The sequence below is a fragment of the Vidua macroura genome, chromosome 1, assembly GCF_024509145.1.
Source record: "Vidua macroura isolate BioBank_ID:100142 chromosome 1, ASM2450914v1, whole genome shotgun sequence".
NCBI classification, from domain to species: Eukaryota; Metazoa; Chordata; class Aves; order Passeriformes; family Viduidae; genus Vidua; species Vidua macroura.
In genome coordinates this window covers 19,538,182-19,554,374 of record NC_071571.1, presented here as the reverse complement: position 1 = coordinate 19,554,374, position 16,193 = coordinate 19,538,182, and the positions used below count along the sequence as shown (strand labels likewise).

The 16,193-nt window shown below is 34.9% G+C and overlaps 1 protein-coding gene across 1 annotated transcript in view; it reads left to right on the top strand.

The window, feature by feature from the left end:
• MALRD1 (MAM and LDL receptor class A domain containing 1) overlaps positions 1-16,193 on the top strand; it is a 232,787-nt gene that overhangs the window by 127,542 nt on the left and 89,052 nt on the right. Inside the window, exon 28 of the mRNA XM_053999538.1 lies at positions 12,483-12,663. Within this exon, the coding sequence (XP_053855513.1) occupies positions 12,483-12,663 (181 nt within the window). The remainder of the gene's footprint in view (positions 1-12,482; positions 12,664-16,193) is intronic.

Here is a 16,193-nt window from a genome sequence, read left to right as displayed (position 1 = left end):
GCACAGAGAAATGAGGTGTTTATTCAGGTTAGATCTGAGATTTGTTTGACAAAAATGGTGCAGTAAGATCCTTTTAAAGAGACGACCTGTCTAGAAAAGAGCAATGTTAAAGAGTTTGACAAGAGAATTTTCGCTGTATGTAGTTGAAAATGTGAATGGTTTTATAAATAATACCCACAAAAATGTGGTCATATGAGAAAGAAAGGTACAGATTACCATGTGGCAGGACCAAAGTAGGAACATCATGGTAAATGATAATAAAATATCCTAAAGCTACCATTTATTTTTCTGAGTATGCCAATCTAACTGCTACAGATTTTATGCAGAGGATACCATTGCTTTAGAAACTTCTTAAACATTATCTTGAAATATCCCTTTCCAAGTTGACGTGATGAGATTGAATTTCTACTGTAGAAGTGGTAGGGAAGGTACATACTTCCACAAATCCTTTGGAGTTTGTTTTTTGTTTGTTTGGGGTTTGTTTGGGGGTTTTTTTTGGTTGTTTTGTTACTTAGTGGCTATATTTTTCTTTGATTTGCCTTTTTAAATGTTGCAGTATTTCCTCAGTTCACAGTAAAAGGTTTATACTCTTCTGATAATTAGCTCTGTGCTTATTTGCTTCAGGGAATAAATCCATTTAGAAAACACAGACAAAACTTCTGCAGTGTCTGCAAGATCCAAGGAAAAAGTGAAGTGGAACCAGAGAATTGAGGTTATCACAGCTACTAAAACTATAAACCAGAAGTGGATAATGTAATAGTTGCTGCACTGGGAAAAAAAATTGAAGGACCTCTGAGGGATTTTAATTGAAAACAAAAAAAAAAAAATGGAAGAGAAAAAAGTGCCACATAATTTCCTGTTCTACCTTAGTTTTATTTGTATTTGTTTGACAAGTTGAACGATATTACAAATTCTCTTATGTATATTGGAGTGTGGCTGACATGTGTTCCCATGTTTGTTTTTAGATCAGTCATTTTGCCTTATCCTGGAAAATTATGTCTGTTACCACAAGAAAGACGTCTTAGAAAGAGATCGCTGTATGTTCTTCAGCAGGGAGATTTTTTTTCTAAGAAATATGTTAAGATCACAGGACTTGCTGTTAAAATGCAATTTGTCCCAGTCTGAGTGGGACAAATCCCTATTACTTAAAGTCATAGATGCCCACAGAGCAACCACTGCTGCAGTTGCTTTAATCTCTCTTTGTTTTACTCCCCATGTCAAAGGGAATTTTAAGTATGATTTGTCTCATTGTAGAGCAAATCTCTCTAAGAGAAAAGGTGGCTGTTACTTTCCCTACAGCTTCCTGTAGACTTGTAACTGCATATAGTATCTTTCAGTAAACAGTGTTGGGTACCATCAGGAATGTCAATGGAAAAATATTTGAATTTGGAATATTTCATTAAATGTTGCCAAATACTTATGTAAATTTTTAGTATCTCTGCTGGCAATGCAAACACCAAGATCTCATGACTCTGTCTGCAAATTTTTGTCTTGTGCATCCCTACCACGCTATGTATATTTACATATTTATAACTTCATTTGTCCTTCAACATACTAGGTAGTGGCCATCAGATAGAGAAGTGTTTTATTACAGGAATATCTGTCAGTTGTAAGAGCTCTCAATTTTTAGGGAATATATTTCATAACTGTAGTTTAAAATTTTAAATCAAATATCTGGTTCCTTGGCATTCTCTAAGAAATAAAGAGTTGTAGCTATTAGATGTTACAGAGACAGGACTTAAACATTTCTCTTAAAGATGTCTCATTTATCCATTTATACAGTAAAGCTTAAAATACTTAATTGGGCATTGATTATATAAAGAATGTACTATTTTTTCAGCGTCAGTGTTTTGAGTCCCCTGAGGCTGTCCAGTTCATCTAATATCCCAGAGGATCTGTTCTGTGTTTCTACAAGCCCAAAAGCTACAATTGAATTGAAAAGAATATTCCAATAGAATACAAATAGGCTGTATAGTAGGTGTCACAAAGAAAGAAATACAGTTATATCCCAGAGAACATCCCCCTGCATCCAAGTAGGAATGACACCTGACTGACATTAATCACTCTCTCATACATCTGAAAAAGCATATATGATGCACTTTGATGATTAATAGGGAAGATTCATGTCAATCCTTGTCCTGCAGATTTGTCACTTTGAAGGGACAGATTAAATATTTATTAAAAGTTTCAATGACAGTGTACAGGAATTAACAATTGCTATTGTCAGTCTTAAGAATTATTAGGAATCTTTTAATTATATTGTCCTGTATGAAAGAACCTTACTTTTCCTAAATAAGTTTTGTTTACAGCAGAGATATGTACTTCTTATTCCTTTATTTTATCAAATTTTATTTTCTTTTTTTCTCACCATAATTTCTGTAAAGATATTTTTTCCTACTTTTTCCACTCAGTATTATACAGAGAATCAAAATGTTATTAGAGGTGAATTGCCAAATTGAAATATTGACTAAAACAAACAAAATCTATGGAAGATTCCAGATGTTTTCTTCAGCTGAACTGGGTTTGCCTTGGGGCTTTTATTTTACAAGGCTGCTATAGTGATAATTCTTTAATTCTTCATGCACAAATCTTCACATTTTGAAGAGCTGAGAGGACTTTCACACAGACTGATTCCTTAATTCCCACTTTGTGGAACTGATCTTGTAAACACTGTGACACTGTGAATAGAATGCTTCTGACCTTAGCAAGTCTCTGTCAAAGTGTCAGAGGAGAAAAGGTGTCCTGCCAGCACAGCTTGTGTCCTGCCTGCCCACTGTGTCACTCAAACAGTACTTTGATCCATGACTTGTGAAAGGAAAGGTCCTCCACCATCCTTTTTCTCCCCAAGATGCCCTGGACAAGCACTCCCCAGCAGTGTCTGGTCTGCTCTGCAGACCTGAGGTGTGAGTTTTACCCAAGTCCCAGTTTCACTGTGGCTGGCTGTAGGCACAGACTTTCCCAGACACTCAGGGGGCTGTGCCTTGCCATCTTCCTTCCTGGTGGTGCTCTGAGGCCAACATGCATCATGGATGTCACCACTGGTTCTAGAGTTATTGGGGGTCTGCACCTCCTGCTCAGACACTTGTATTCCTTCTCTCAGTCATATCCAAACTGATAAAGGGAAAAAAAAAAAAAAATTAATGGGAAAAAAAAAAGAAGAAGAAATGAAAAGAGAAGGTGAGTTAGATGCATAAAAAGCACTGAAATTTAATAAGTGACTTTTGCCTCCTGTCTTTCAGTATGGTATTCAAAGTATTCCCTATAGGAGGAAAAACATGACAGATTTGAAGATTCCTCATGTCTGGAAACAGCTATTTATGATCTTGATTCATAAACAGTTCTCTTACATCTATTAATCTACATGCTCTGCATTTGTGTAGGTAGTACATAGAAGTAAGGTTGTTGGTTTTTTTTTTTTAATCCATGGAATCTATCATTGCACAGCATTTTGCACACTGGCCTTGTTTGACAGTAGGGAGGGTTGTAACAGGTGTCCAAAATCTTAGAATTTTGGTAACTGTGATTATTTCTCAAACTTGGAAGCTTTGCTTTTCCACAAAATTGCAGTTGCCTCAACTCTGAGATGGGAACATTCCAAAGAGACCTGTAAAATGTGATTAAAACAAAGGTGTAACAAGGTTTGAGACAAAACAGAACTAAGTTGCTTGAAATGCTAATGGTCTTATAAAGTGGGTTTGATGCTTACGGTTATTTAGCCTTAGCAACAGAACTGAAGGAAAAAAAAAATGTAATCCAAGCAATCAAAACTGTATCCCTTAAGCTACCTAAAACCCAAAATGAAAAAAGGTGGATTATGACAGGAAATTAAGAAGCAATATATGCATTTGAGGAGAAAGAATGGCTGAGAGGGCTAGGAAATCAGGAGAGGATGAAGTATTAGAAAGTACCTAATGAATCTCCTTTTATAGTGAGTTGTTTTATTTCTCCCTTTTAATTGGTAAGGATAACATATGAAATGAAGATATATATTTTTAAGAGCCTAAGCACATAAAAGTATATTTGGTGGAAATACTACCATGGGAATGTAAAGGGATGCAAATGTCAGAAAAGTCTGCTTGGTTATAAATGAAAGCTGGCTATAATGATATCTATTAGATTTAATAGTTGTGACAGGATAAATCAAAATTATAAGAAAGTGAAATAGACAGACTAAGGAAAACCAACAAATTATTATTGCCTTCCCATTATAGATTTCCAAAATAAGTGGGTTTAAAGTGTAACTTTATCTTTTTTAAAACAAGCAATTTAATTGTCATTCCTTGCAATGTGTAAAATAAACTGCTTTCTCCATGTGAATTACCAATCACTTTTTATCAATGCATCTTTTAAATTATCTTTTCTCAACTCAGCACTTTGAGCAAATAAAAAAGAAGAGTCCTACTATTTCAGAATTTTACTACTAGAAATATGGCAAATGCTGGCACCCATGGCAGGGTGAGGTGTTGATGCTTTTGATGCTCTGGAGGAATTCACTGAGATTCCAGAATTCCAAACAAAACAGGTGCATTTTTAAAAAAGGAATTTTATCTGCAGTACACTTATTTATCTAGCTTTTTTCATTAGAATGCATGGGGTTTTTTTTTTGCTGAAATGTGTAGTCCTTTATTATAGTGATGTTAATTTAGGAAATGAAAATTGGGGAAAAGATATTTCAGAGAATGAAAATCATCTTAGAACTTTACACAAAGGAGGAAATTAAAGGGTTGGCTGGATGGGTTTTGTCATTAACTCTTATTATGAAAACCTACTGAGACTAATACAGCCAGACTATAATAAAAGGCTTGAAAACTGAAATATCACTGTTTCATCTTACTGTTTTTGTTCTTTCTATAATGCACTGTGAAAATTCAATTTTTTGTGTGATTTTTATAAGTTGACTTCAAAAGTGGAGCCAAATTTTCATGCATGCTGATGTACATAGGTAGCATATATATATGTTGCCTGGATAAAATAGTTTCTTCAACATGTCATTTGATCAGCTTCATGTTTCCTTTTTAAGTGTTTTTTATTGAAGATAGAGACATACTAAATAGCTTGCCTGGTTCCTACCATAATATAACACTGAAAATTTTGAGATTTTTAATGCATTCTTTTCATTGCTGAGCATCATGAATTCTCATTTAAGTCACTGGAGCTTGAGTAAGTTCATCAGTATCATATTCCTAAAGTAAAAATCATCCTGTTGCATACTTGTCCCTGATTTGTCCCTGCCTTTTGAAAACATTACTTTGTAGATTCTTGCAGTTTTCTTGCCTGCTTTTTTGATGTTATTTCTTCGTTTCTGCTACCTCAATTTGCTGAAAATTCAGAATCCCATAGCGAGCATCTTGCAGCATCCTTCAGCTTAGTGATGGAAGATAAATTTTGAGTTTAAAATCTCTTCCTACGTTGAAATAGTTTCTATTTGCCTCAGAGCTATTCTAGGAAGACCCAACAATTTTGGAATTATGTGTTTAATGCAGAGCTTCCACACCCAGATAATTAGTAGCAATTTTCTAAATGTAACAGTAATATTAACCACAAGAATTATTTAATAGGAGCGACAAATTTTCAAAACATTAGCTAAGGGCAGAGTAATAAATAACTACTACTGTGCCCAGATTTTCCTACATTATTAACAACAACATGTACAAATGTTTTGTTTGGTTTGTTAGCATACACTTATCAACCTTACCCATAAAATGCTGAGTATGTGCCTTTCCCTAAAATCAGGTAGCTGGGTTATTTTAACTGGTGCTGTTCTAAAGCACCACTGAGCTGTTTGTATGGAATTGTTGTCAGACTGGAGATTGACAGTGTGCCAGAGGACACACGTGCTCGCTCATAACTCGCATCTTCATGGCCTTGTTGGCTGCTCTCATTTTTCTTCATGTCACTGTGAAGGAAAGATGGAAGAGAGAAAAGAAGAAACAAGGAAACAAAGAAAATAGGGAAGAGGATCAGAAGGAAAATGTTAGCTTGAATTTTAACAGTTTAACAATCTTGGGTAAACAAATATTGATTTCAGTGCATTTTTTGACTCATTTAAATGCATTTGATAATTTGATACTCCTGACCATTTATCTCATGTAGAGCTTTTGTTTGCTTGAATGAAATATAAGATCAAACTCTGTATGGTTAATTTACTGTTTTCAAGTAGAACAGTGTTTTAGAATTTTTTAAGAGAAAATCAGTGAAAAATGAAAAAAAAGTATCATATTGTGATACATAACATCAGATGAAGGAGACACAATAATATTTTTATTTTTTAAAGATATTTTTCAGTTTTATTGTATTTTAAAGCACTTTTGTTTCAAGCTACTTATGAGAGACTAAAGCTTAGGAAGTGAGATCTTTAAATTAAGCAAGCATTCTTGTGCAGAGGTAGCATCAGTCAAAATCTACAAGGAAGGTGCTCAGAAGCTTCTCCAAATAGGGCTCACTCTCAAGCAATGACACTGAAACAAGTAGATAGATTATTTTAGAAGTGTCAGCAAAGATATTAATTGTTCTGTGACTTGGGGAAATACAAATTCATGGACAAGGTCTTTAAATTATGGACAAATAAGGAAAAGCTGTGACTTTTCTTCCTACTGCCTCCTGTTTCTTTGATATAACACTCAGGACTGCACTCCACTCCTTGCTGAGAAAAGGAAGAAGCAGAGAAGGAACACAGTTCATCATAGAGTACTTCATTTTTAAACTACTTGGTCAGCCATGAAAAGACTTTACTAATGTTATCACACCAAGGAAAATAAAACTTCATTAAAACTAGTTTTATTAATTACCTTTATTTGCACACCATGAAAATACATTTTACCCTAAACAAAGAATAAATGCCTGAAAAGTAAACTGCCCTCCTGAAATACTCTTGTAAAACAATGAATCCAAAACTAGAGAAAACAGTGACAGTTGAAGTCACATTATGCTCGTTCTATATAATTTTTCTGTGCTTTACATAACATATATCATGTTTAAAAGATTCTGGATCATCAAAGCTTGTCAGGAAGATACTGTTTTCAAAACAAACTGAAAGCAGAGATGTTTTTCCTAATTTTTTTATAAAAGTATGTAAGAAGAGTTTTACTCCTCTAAAAAGCCTGAAAGGTGATGTAGAAAGGGGAGTCTTTTGAGACAGTTAATCTGGAAAATATTTTTAAGGTATTCATAGCAAACATTTAATTTTTTTAATGAGTAATTTGAAAATATTCTGTCTCTGATTAAAAAGCCCTCAAGTATATTTGGTTTGAAGAATCCAGGAATATTTAATAAATATTTTCATTGCCTCCATGCATTTGGTAAGCTCTACTTCATTTCCTGTTGCTCTGCTGAAATAAATATCTGATGGGAATGAACCAGGAAAATAGTTTGAACCCAACTTGGAATATGAATAGGAGAGGTGCAGATCAAGAACAAAAATCTGTGTTTCATTGCTGTTTCATTGCAGATGCAACGAGGAAGATTGCCTCATAGAAAAATCTTTATAATTGCATCTGGAATACTTACTGTATTGCTCTGAAAGAAAGTATATTCACAGGAAGTTTCTTTGCAACATCTTGTAATGTTGCAAATCACATACTCCTTGTGCATGCTTTGGAGTCAGTTCCTAACATTATTCTGACTCTGTTAGAAATGTAGCCTTGAGAATAATGGTGGTCTCTGATGGATAGAAAAAATAATAAACTCAGCCACAAAATGAAAGGAATTCTAAGACAAAAAGAAATCCTTCCTCTCCTTTATTCTTACTATCCCCAGGTAAATTAATGAGGATATTGAGCCAAGTAAGTTGTACCTTCCCCCTTGAAGTGCTCAAAAGAGACACACACTTGAGATTGTCCTTCAGATGAAGACAAGCATGAGGAAGATTCTGAATTGCAGTGGAACAAAATTATTAAAAAATAATTCCCCTCAGACCATCAGAAAGAAGATAAAAATCCTCTGAATATGAATATGAATATGAATTTTCCGATAGGGCTGGGCATACAGACCTACAGATCTAAACACGTTGTGTCCTTCTTAGAAGTAATTTTACCATTTTCTGAGAGTGTTTATTACTCGGAATTATGTGACAGTGGAAGTCTAGGACCCACTGCTGCAAATCAATGTGAAGATATGCCCTTTACTGTCAAGTTTTCCTTAATGATGCCTCCTCACCTCAGCCTGACCTTTCACTACGTTCAACCCACAGAGGGCAGTGATGTGCAATTAATAATAACTTTCTAGAGCCTTAAATGAAAACACCATCTGTTTTAGGCAGTCTTAGTGTGTATTTTTGGGAAGTGACAATTTTTTTACTTGATCTGGAAATAACATTGAACTCTTGGAATTTCCCAGGTTGAGTTTAGGGAATTTAAAAGTACAGAATTACAAAATATATTGTAAAAATTATGTTCTGGGGAAATTTCTGGAGCTTTTTGTAGTAGTATTGCCTGGTAATAGTCTGCACTAATAAATAGTAAACCATATACTGGGAAGCAATAAGTCTAAAGTAGAAACACATGCAAATCTAGGATGTGTTCTATTGTATCCTGTGGTCCAGTCATCCTGTAAAACTTATAGTATGACCAACAAAAATTATCTTTAACCATTTCTGTCTGCATAAAGCTTACATGCCACTAAACTCTTGAGGAGCAGCAGGAAAATGAGATTTTTGCCCTGACCAACAGCCACTAGAATCATCTCACAGATCTGAGCCACTTTTTATCAGCCTGTTGGACCCCAGAGGCTTTTGTCACAAACCAGCCCAGGCTGAACAGAAATCTACACTCAATATGAGTAGGTCTCAGCAAAAGAATAACCTCTTAAAAGCAGAAAAAAGGTGACATTTTGACCTCCAGCCTACTCTACACTGAGCATATTTCTCCTTGTCTTACATCTCTTTTACATATCTCTTCTTTACATTAATATATGTGTTCAAGAGTGAAAGAGATTGAAGGATTCATGGATGCAATGGGCAGGTCAAAGCACAGAATAATTTTTCTATCCACCTCAGGCCATATTTGTGTTTGTTTTAGAAGCAAATACATTCCAAAGATATGAAAGAAATGCCAAAGCACAAAAAGATTAAAAGGTTGGAGAATGCAGAAAACAAAACAATAATTCATGAAACGGAATCTGCAAAGCTGCAAAGAGATGATCCTCTCATGCCAAACATGTATCCGGAAGAGTATAGCTTACAGCCCTGGGCCTGGGGAGAGGAGGAAAGCCAAGTTTACTGCTTGTCTCTTCCTTTCCCACCTCCGCTTGGATGTTTGATGCAGACAATGTGCAGGGCTTATGACTTTGAATGGACTTTGCACTCTGCATTGGAACAGCCTTCATACAGTTATGCAGGGGGTGAGGATGCTTTTCATTTCGGTATGTAGAACTGTAGCTGAGCAAGTGAAAAATCAGCTTGTCATGCTTTATGAAGTTCTACTCTGGTGTAGGAGCTCCTTTTGTCTGTGGAACCCAGACAAGAAGAGAGATGTCTCTTCTGCATTTTATTTGTGTACTCATATTCAGTAACTTGTGAAGTGCAAGGAGACTGCCATAAAGTTTCCAGCTGAAAAAATTCTTCTTAACAAAAAATATTTCAGTGTCTCACTGTATAAAAAATGCCCCAGTGCCTATAATTGCATATGTTATGGCTATGATACCATATACAAATTGATTGCTACAACATTTTTATGTGATTATTTCTAAAGAAATATGGGATTCCCATCACTTGTTACCTGTAGCATCCTTTACTCAAAAATCAATGTGATAAACACAATGTTAGTCTGAACAGAATGTCATGTAATTAAATATACTGTGAAATCAATCAAAATCTAGCTAGCAGCAGACATGAGGCTCATACTCTGGATAACTGTGTAACATTTAACACCTCCAGATTTTATATAAATACTTATCTCTGTGTGTTTTAAAAATATCCAGCTATCTCCATACATTCAATCTTAAATACATCTGATTTTGTAATAAATTTGGGGCTTAATATTCAGATAGAAAAATGTTTTTAATTTTTCTATCATGCTCAAATTCATGAATATAAGGCAAGTCCCTTATGATTCAGCATTATTTTAATCTACTTCATTTTACGTTTCCTAAATTCACCACTAATACACAGCACTGAGCTACTTTTTTAAAATTAATCAGTGATTTATTATGAAAAATATTAATGAAAGATATTTACAATTGCCAAGTGCAGACAGAAGAGGGTCCATATATAACAAATGGATAAAATGTTTAAAAATGCACCTTTTCTAAAGTTTGGGGTTGTATTCTATGTTGGAGAATACAACAGGCCAAATGTAACTCATCATAACAATCCATTTTATTCATGTCATGAATAGGAGAAAGGTGTTTGCGGACTTAACAAACTACCCCAATAATGAGAAATACTCTCCTGGAGGTTCTTCAAAAATATCAGAATCAATGGAACTGATATCACTGAGCTATTGAAATAAGTTATTTATGGACAGGAATAATAGGAGGAAGTTTAAAATAGATTTGCCACTCTGTTTTACCATGTTTGAAATCAGCTTCAATTACTGTATCTACTCTTTTTGAGCTCAGTGTTAATATAGAGCCCTCTAAGCTGTGTTTCTATACTGAAATAGACATAAAAGTTTTACAAAAGGTCTTACTCTCATGCTGATTCCAGTCCCCCTAATTGCACTGATTATAGGCCCAAAAGGGGCTTATTCACTGGGAGGGTGGTCAGTTCCTGGAACAGGCTCCCCAGGGAGGTGATGACAGCAAGATGTCTGAGTTCAAGGAGCATCTGGATGATGATCTTGGTCATGGTTTAGTTTTAAGTACTTCTGCAAGAAGCAAGGAGTTGGATTTGAAAATCATCATGGGTCCCCTTCAACTTGAGATAATCTATGGTGCTGACTCTGTTAGAAGAATGGACTGCTGATGTGATGGCACATAGAGTTAGGAGTCTTACTGGGAGAAATTAATTAAGAACATCATTACCAATTGTCATCAACTCCAGAATTAGTGGTGCAAAACACTACTAAGGTCCTGTTATATTATTTTCACTTTAATGGACTGTGTCATTGGCTTTAAACAAATGAGACATAACTGATGAAGCAATGTCTAAACTTGCATCTGTAAGTGCTTGTGTGCTCAGATATCATGACTTAGAAAAGGCTGCTATCACCACTAGTCTAACATTGTTAGTTATGTGCAGAAATAGAGTTATTCAGCTGGATATCTATGACTTTACATGAAGTCATGGAAATTCATCCCTGTTTTTTTCTTTCCTGTTTAGCATTTTAAAGTAAAGTTGCCATAGTTTTCAAAAGTTCCTCTACTGTTCATTATGATTTTCCAGAACACCCTTGCCAAGCCACTCTTCAAATGTCTCTATGCTTTGTTAGGTCTGAGGACCCCCTAAAAGATATCAACAATTCTGTGAGTTCCCTGATTCACAAACTGATGTAATATTTGTGTGCTTGTCTGCACTTTCTTCTTCAGAATACAATATCTAAAGCACCAAGATTCATTTTCTCATCATAAATATGCATAAGACATTAACATAAATCTAATCTAACAGGTTCACCATGGATAAAGAAATGTAATTAATTTTCTTCCCTGTCTATTTTACTGCTGTCTCTATTTTCCTTAGATTTTGCTTCTTCATGTACTACACTCTCAGAACCTTTGTTATGCATTATATTTAGCTGCTTGATGCATCTCACAGTGTTTTTCTTAACCCAGCTGGAGTACTAATGGCTTTTGCTAAGAAAAGAGTAGAAAAAAAATTCTTATTTACAGTTTGGATGGTTAGTCAGACAGTCACAAAGAAAAGTAGATTTAGACATATACTAAGCTTATGCAAATTTTTCCTTTTGATGTCATCGTATATATGTATCATCCATTCACAGCAAGGAAAATTGGTGCATCTGCATTCTAACACTACTATTATAAAATTAAGCATGTTTGCTGCTGACTTGCCAGATAGGTAGTACGATAAGAGGTCTAAAGAAAAGTTTTAAAATATATTTGTGTACTTGTAAGAGTATTCTTATTTACCTTCAAATAAGCTTTACTAAATCTATGGTTATCCCATATTTATTAGTTTTTCCTCTCCTTTATCACCATTGTCACAACTCTTTAAAGATAGATGGATACAATTTAAAATGGTAGAGTAGCCTTGCATCCAGTAATATATCCTAAAAACAAAGAACAGTTTGTATAAAGTTAAATACAACCCTAAGAAAATGAATGGTTTTGCAGTTCAATCACACACAGAGTAATTTCTCTACTGAGATTTTATCTGCTATTGATGGTTGTTATTTGCACAGTACTCATCTAATTTCACTACCTTTCCTGTTATCCTAGCAAAGAATTTGTTTGCTGATTCTCGACACAACTGCATGGGCATCTTCAAGTCTTCTTTTTGTTTTGTTTGGTTTGGGTTTTTTCCCCAAAACTTGTGTTTGATAATCCCTACTTGCATGTATCTTACTATATATAATTTATTCAAATTTTAGACTGATGATGGGATTGTGAAAATATGGAGTGAATCAGGAACTCATGGTGACGAGTGGAACAAAGTCAAGTTACACTTGGGGAAGCTAAGGAATTTTGAAATTATTTTTGAAGGCATTCGTACCAGAGATCTGGGAGGAGGAGCAGCAATAGATGACATAGAGTTCCACAACTGCACCACAAGTAAGTTCAAGAGGAAACTTTCTAGAGGGGGTGCTACATGAGATGTAGGAAGTTCTTGTTCATTTTAAAATACATAGTAATTTTACTGTTATCATCATAATTTCACTGCTCATAAAATCAGTTATGAATAAATTGTTTCTACTCTTGACTCTTTTCTGCGCATACATTCCTGTGGTGTTCTCATACTAAATTATGGCAGATAAATCCAAGAAATTACTAAGGTTTTGTTTCCTTTATTTATTTTGCTTTGAGTAAGAACTTTCCTTCTTTAATCCATTGGTAAGTTTTTGAGTCTGTGATGCTGTATATAACAATTTCATATAAATTGTGACAGATGGTAATAAATGAAACCTTTGGCCTCTGTGTTTTATTATAAAGTCTCTTGCCCTAAAAATAAGTGGAGACTACAAATGAACCTTTGTAAATATTTTTTTTCCCAGTTCAGTTGAAGTGTTAAGGTCAGCAAAATAGAACTTTTGACTCCTTCACAGAATACTCTATTTAATTAATATCTCTGTGGACATGGGCTAGAATAAGAACAAAGTTTGCCCTTCTTAAAAACAACAAAAGCAACAGCAACAACAACCACCAAAAAAAAAAAAAAAAAAATACCAAAACTACACCAAAAAATACCCAACGATAAAACCCCAACAAACCACCAAACAAACAGTAACAAAAGAAACTGCTAAACCCAAGAAGATAAATACTGAGTAGGTAGATCATGGCTTCTCTCAGGAAGGTATGTGGTTTTTATATCTTGTAGGAAACAGTGTGACACAACTTAAGTGATTATGTTAAATGAGGTGTGGATGCCACATATTAACACTGTATGAGTTTCATGGTAGTTGTTTGAGCAAGCTTTAATCTCCTGCCATAGACTGGATGCCCATCATCAACTGAAGTATGAAAAATGAATTTCTGAAGAACACCACTTGATCTAGTTTCATCTAAAAAATGAAGGGTTTGCAATTAGAAATTGTTGTATAATTCAAAGAATGGAAATGTGAGACAATCTGGAACCTTCAGAATCGCACTTTAATAAAACTCTAAGGCAGATGTACTCAAAAGCTCTACAAAGCACGTGAGCATTACTGAGCCCGTTGTCTTTTTTTGAAGTGTTTCATTGTCCTCATTGCTGTGCATGTGATTGTTCTCCAAAAAACAAAGGTAGATAGGTAAGGATGCCCTGGTAGGAGATGGTAAATCAATATCTATCATCTTGAATAACAAAGTAGATGCTGGTCTCTCTTGCCATTTGCTGCCTGTTGTGTTCACATGTATTAATTCATACCAGTGGGGTCTAGTTAAACCACATTTCTGGGATTCTGTTCAGTTTTGGAGCTACAACAAATTAGACACTTCATTTCACAGTCAGAGTCATTAAAATATTCAGGAAATGAAAATAGTAGTTTATTTTCTTAAGGAAGTAGTAACATCTCTGTTAAGTTCATAAAGATGGTATCAACATATCTTAATATAGTGTAAAAAATATTTCTTCTTACTCTTAAGTCCACATATTATATAACAACCTGAAAAATGACATCATATAATCACAACTGGAAATATTCCAGAGTTGTCATTGCAAGGAAGGAAATTGTTTCAATAAAGATTTGGAAAGCTGTCAGATGAAGGATCCTCAATCTCTTAAAATGTTAAGATTGCTGAAATTTACATTGGTTTTAGTCTATGACCCTACAAATCTGAATGTTAACAGTGTTTTATAACAAGTCTTGCATTAAAATACCTTTGCAGTGAAACAGTTCAGGAAGTAACTTGGTTTATTACTTTATAGCAACTATTTGTTTTACAGCACTGCTTCAGGAAGAAGCTCTGCTGGGAAAGCAGTTGCACCAAGTGCTCCAACTGCTTTCCCATACAGCTTCAGCACAGTCGTATTCCTATGTATTTTGCTGAAAATTATTGTTTATGAAGACAGATGATTCAGAGGAAGCTTTTCTCATAGAACTTTGATAAGTACAATTGAAGCTTAATTTGCAAGACAAGTTTTTAAAATATTTACTTAAGAAAGTTGGAGACCCAGGATACTGATCCTTTATATAGTTGCCACTTGCATGGTCCTTGCTTCTGCACTCTAATAGGGTACAGTCTTTATACACTCAGGAATAATTTCCTTACAGTATCTCTGGTAGTGTATGCTAGGTACAGCAGGGTTATCATTAAAGTTTAGGAGTATGTATCCTGTGGGAATGTGTTTATGTTTATGCCTTTGCTTTCCAGCAGGATCAGAGGCCTATCGTTTGTTCACTTTTCAGCTGTATCTGTGTGCATCTGTGAACATGCATGTCTGTAAAATAAGCAAAACAAACAAACAAATCCTAAAATAACAACCCATAGCCCACCGCACCTCACTCCACCTCTGCCCCCTGATTTTCTTATCTGTATGAGGACACTCAGCCTCAAAACAATGTTAAAAGGGAATAATTTAGTGCCTTTCACATCAGCTCTGCACTCTGCCTATGATTTTTTGCTTTCTACTCCACAAGTTGATACCTGCTTGCTTAATTTTCTCAAGACTTCTGGTATGCTGACCTTCCTGTTGGCATGATGACACGAAGGAGCCTCGTCTGACCTTTCTCATTCTTGTTGTTATTGATTATTTACCTTTGTAGAACAAACAAGCAAAATACATTTTGCCAGTTTCTCAAAAATAACATTTCCCACCTGACCCAAGCCTGGGGCATTCAGGATAGAGAAAGCATGTCATGTACAGATTGTACTTTTTGCAGCACAGAGTTCACAGTTTTATTGTATCTGTCATAACAAAGCTAAAAGTCAGCAAACACCATCTTTCTGTGGCCAAACTCAAAAAGAAGAACAGCATACAAAGGAGATGGGGAACAGGGTTTCTGATCAACGAAATTACTTGATTTACAGCACTTACAGTTCTGTGTTTGTAGCTGTAGGATTGCTGGGCTACACATATGACAAGGGTCCTCTAGGGCAGCTGAAGTCACATTTCTATTTTCTACTTGGTGTTACTTTGTTAAACTGAAATCTTACATATTATGGGTATTCTGGATGTGTTAATTATATAAACAGTGGAATATAGTGTGCACAGAAAAAAAATAGGAGATTGAAAATAATAAGGACTTGAAAACAGGTTTAAAATAAACAGAATGGAGTTGAAATGAGAATGCCTTAAATTGCATGGAGAAAAGGAATCTCATATTTAGCTGCTTCTCAGCAGACAGCATTTAGTGGTGAAAACTAATGTAAAGGCATTTCTGGAACTTTCAAATATTTTGGGATAGCCTCCTCCTCACAGACTGTCCTTTTGGAAGCTGCTGAAGGGTATTCCTGGAACATGGTTTACAGTTAGCACAATAAAATAATTGCCTCTTTACAGAAATTATGTACTCAAGTTGAGAGAGCAAAAAGGGAAGAGACAGGCAGCCCATGTGATATTTTACATGTGAATATTAGATCTGTTTTCTACAGTATGGTAATATTCAATGGTTATACCATTGCTTAAAATATCTAAATACTTATTTTATTTTACATATATTTTC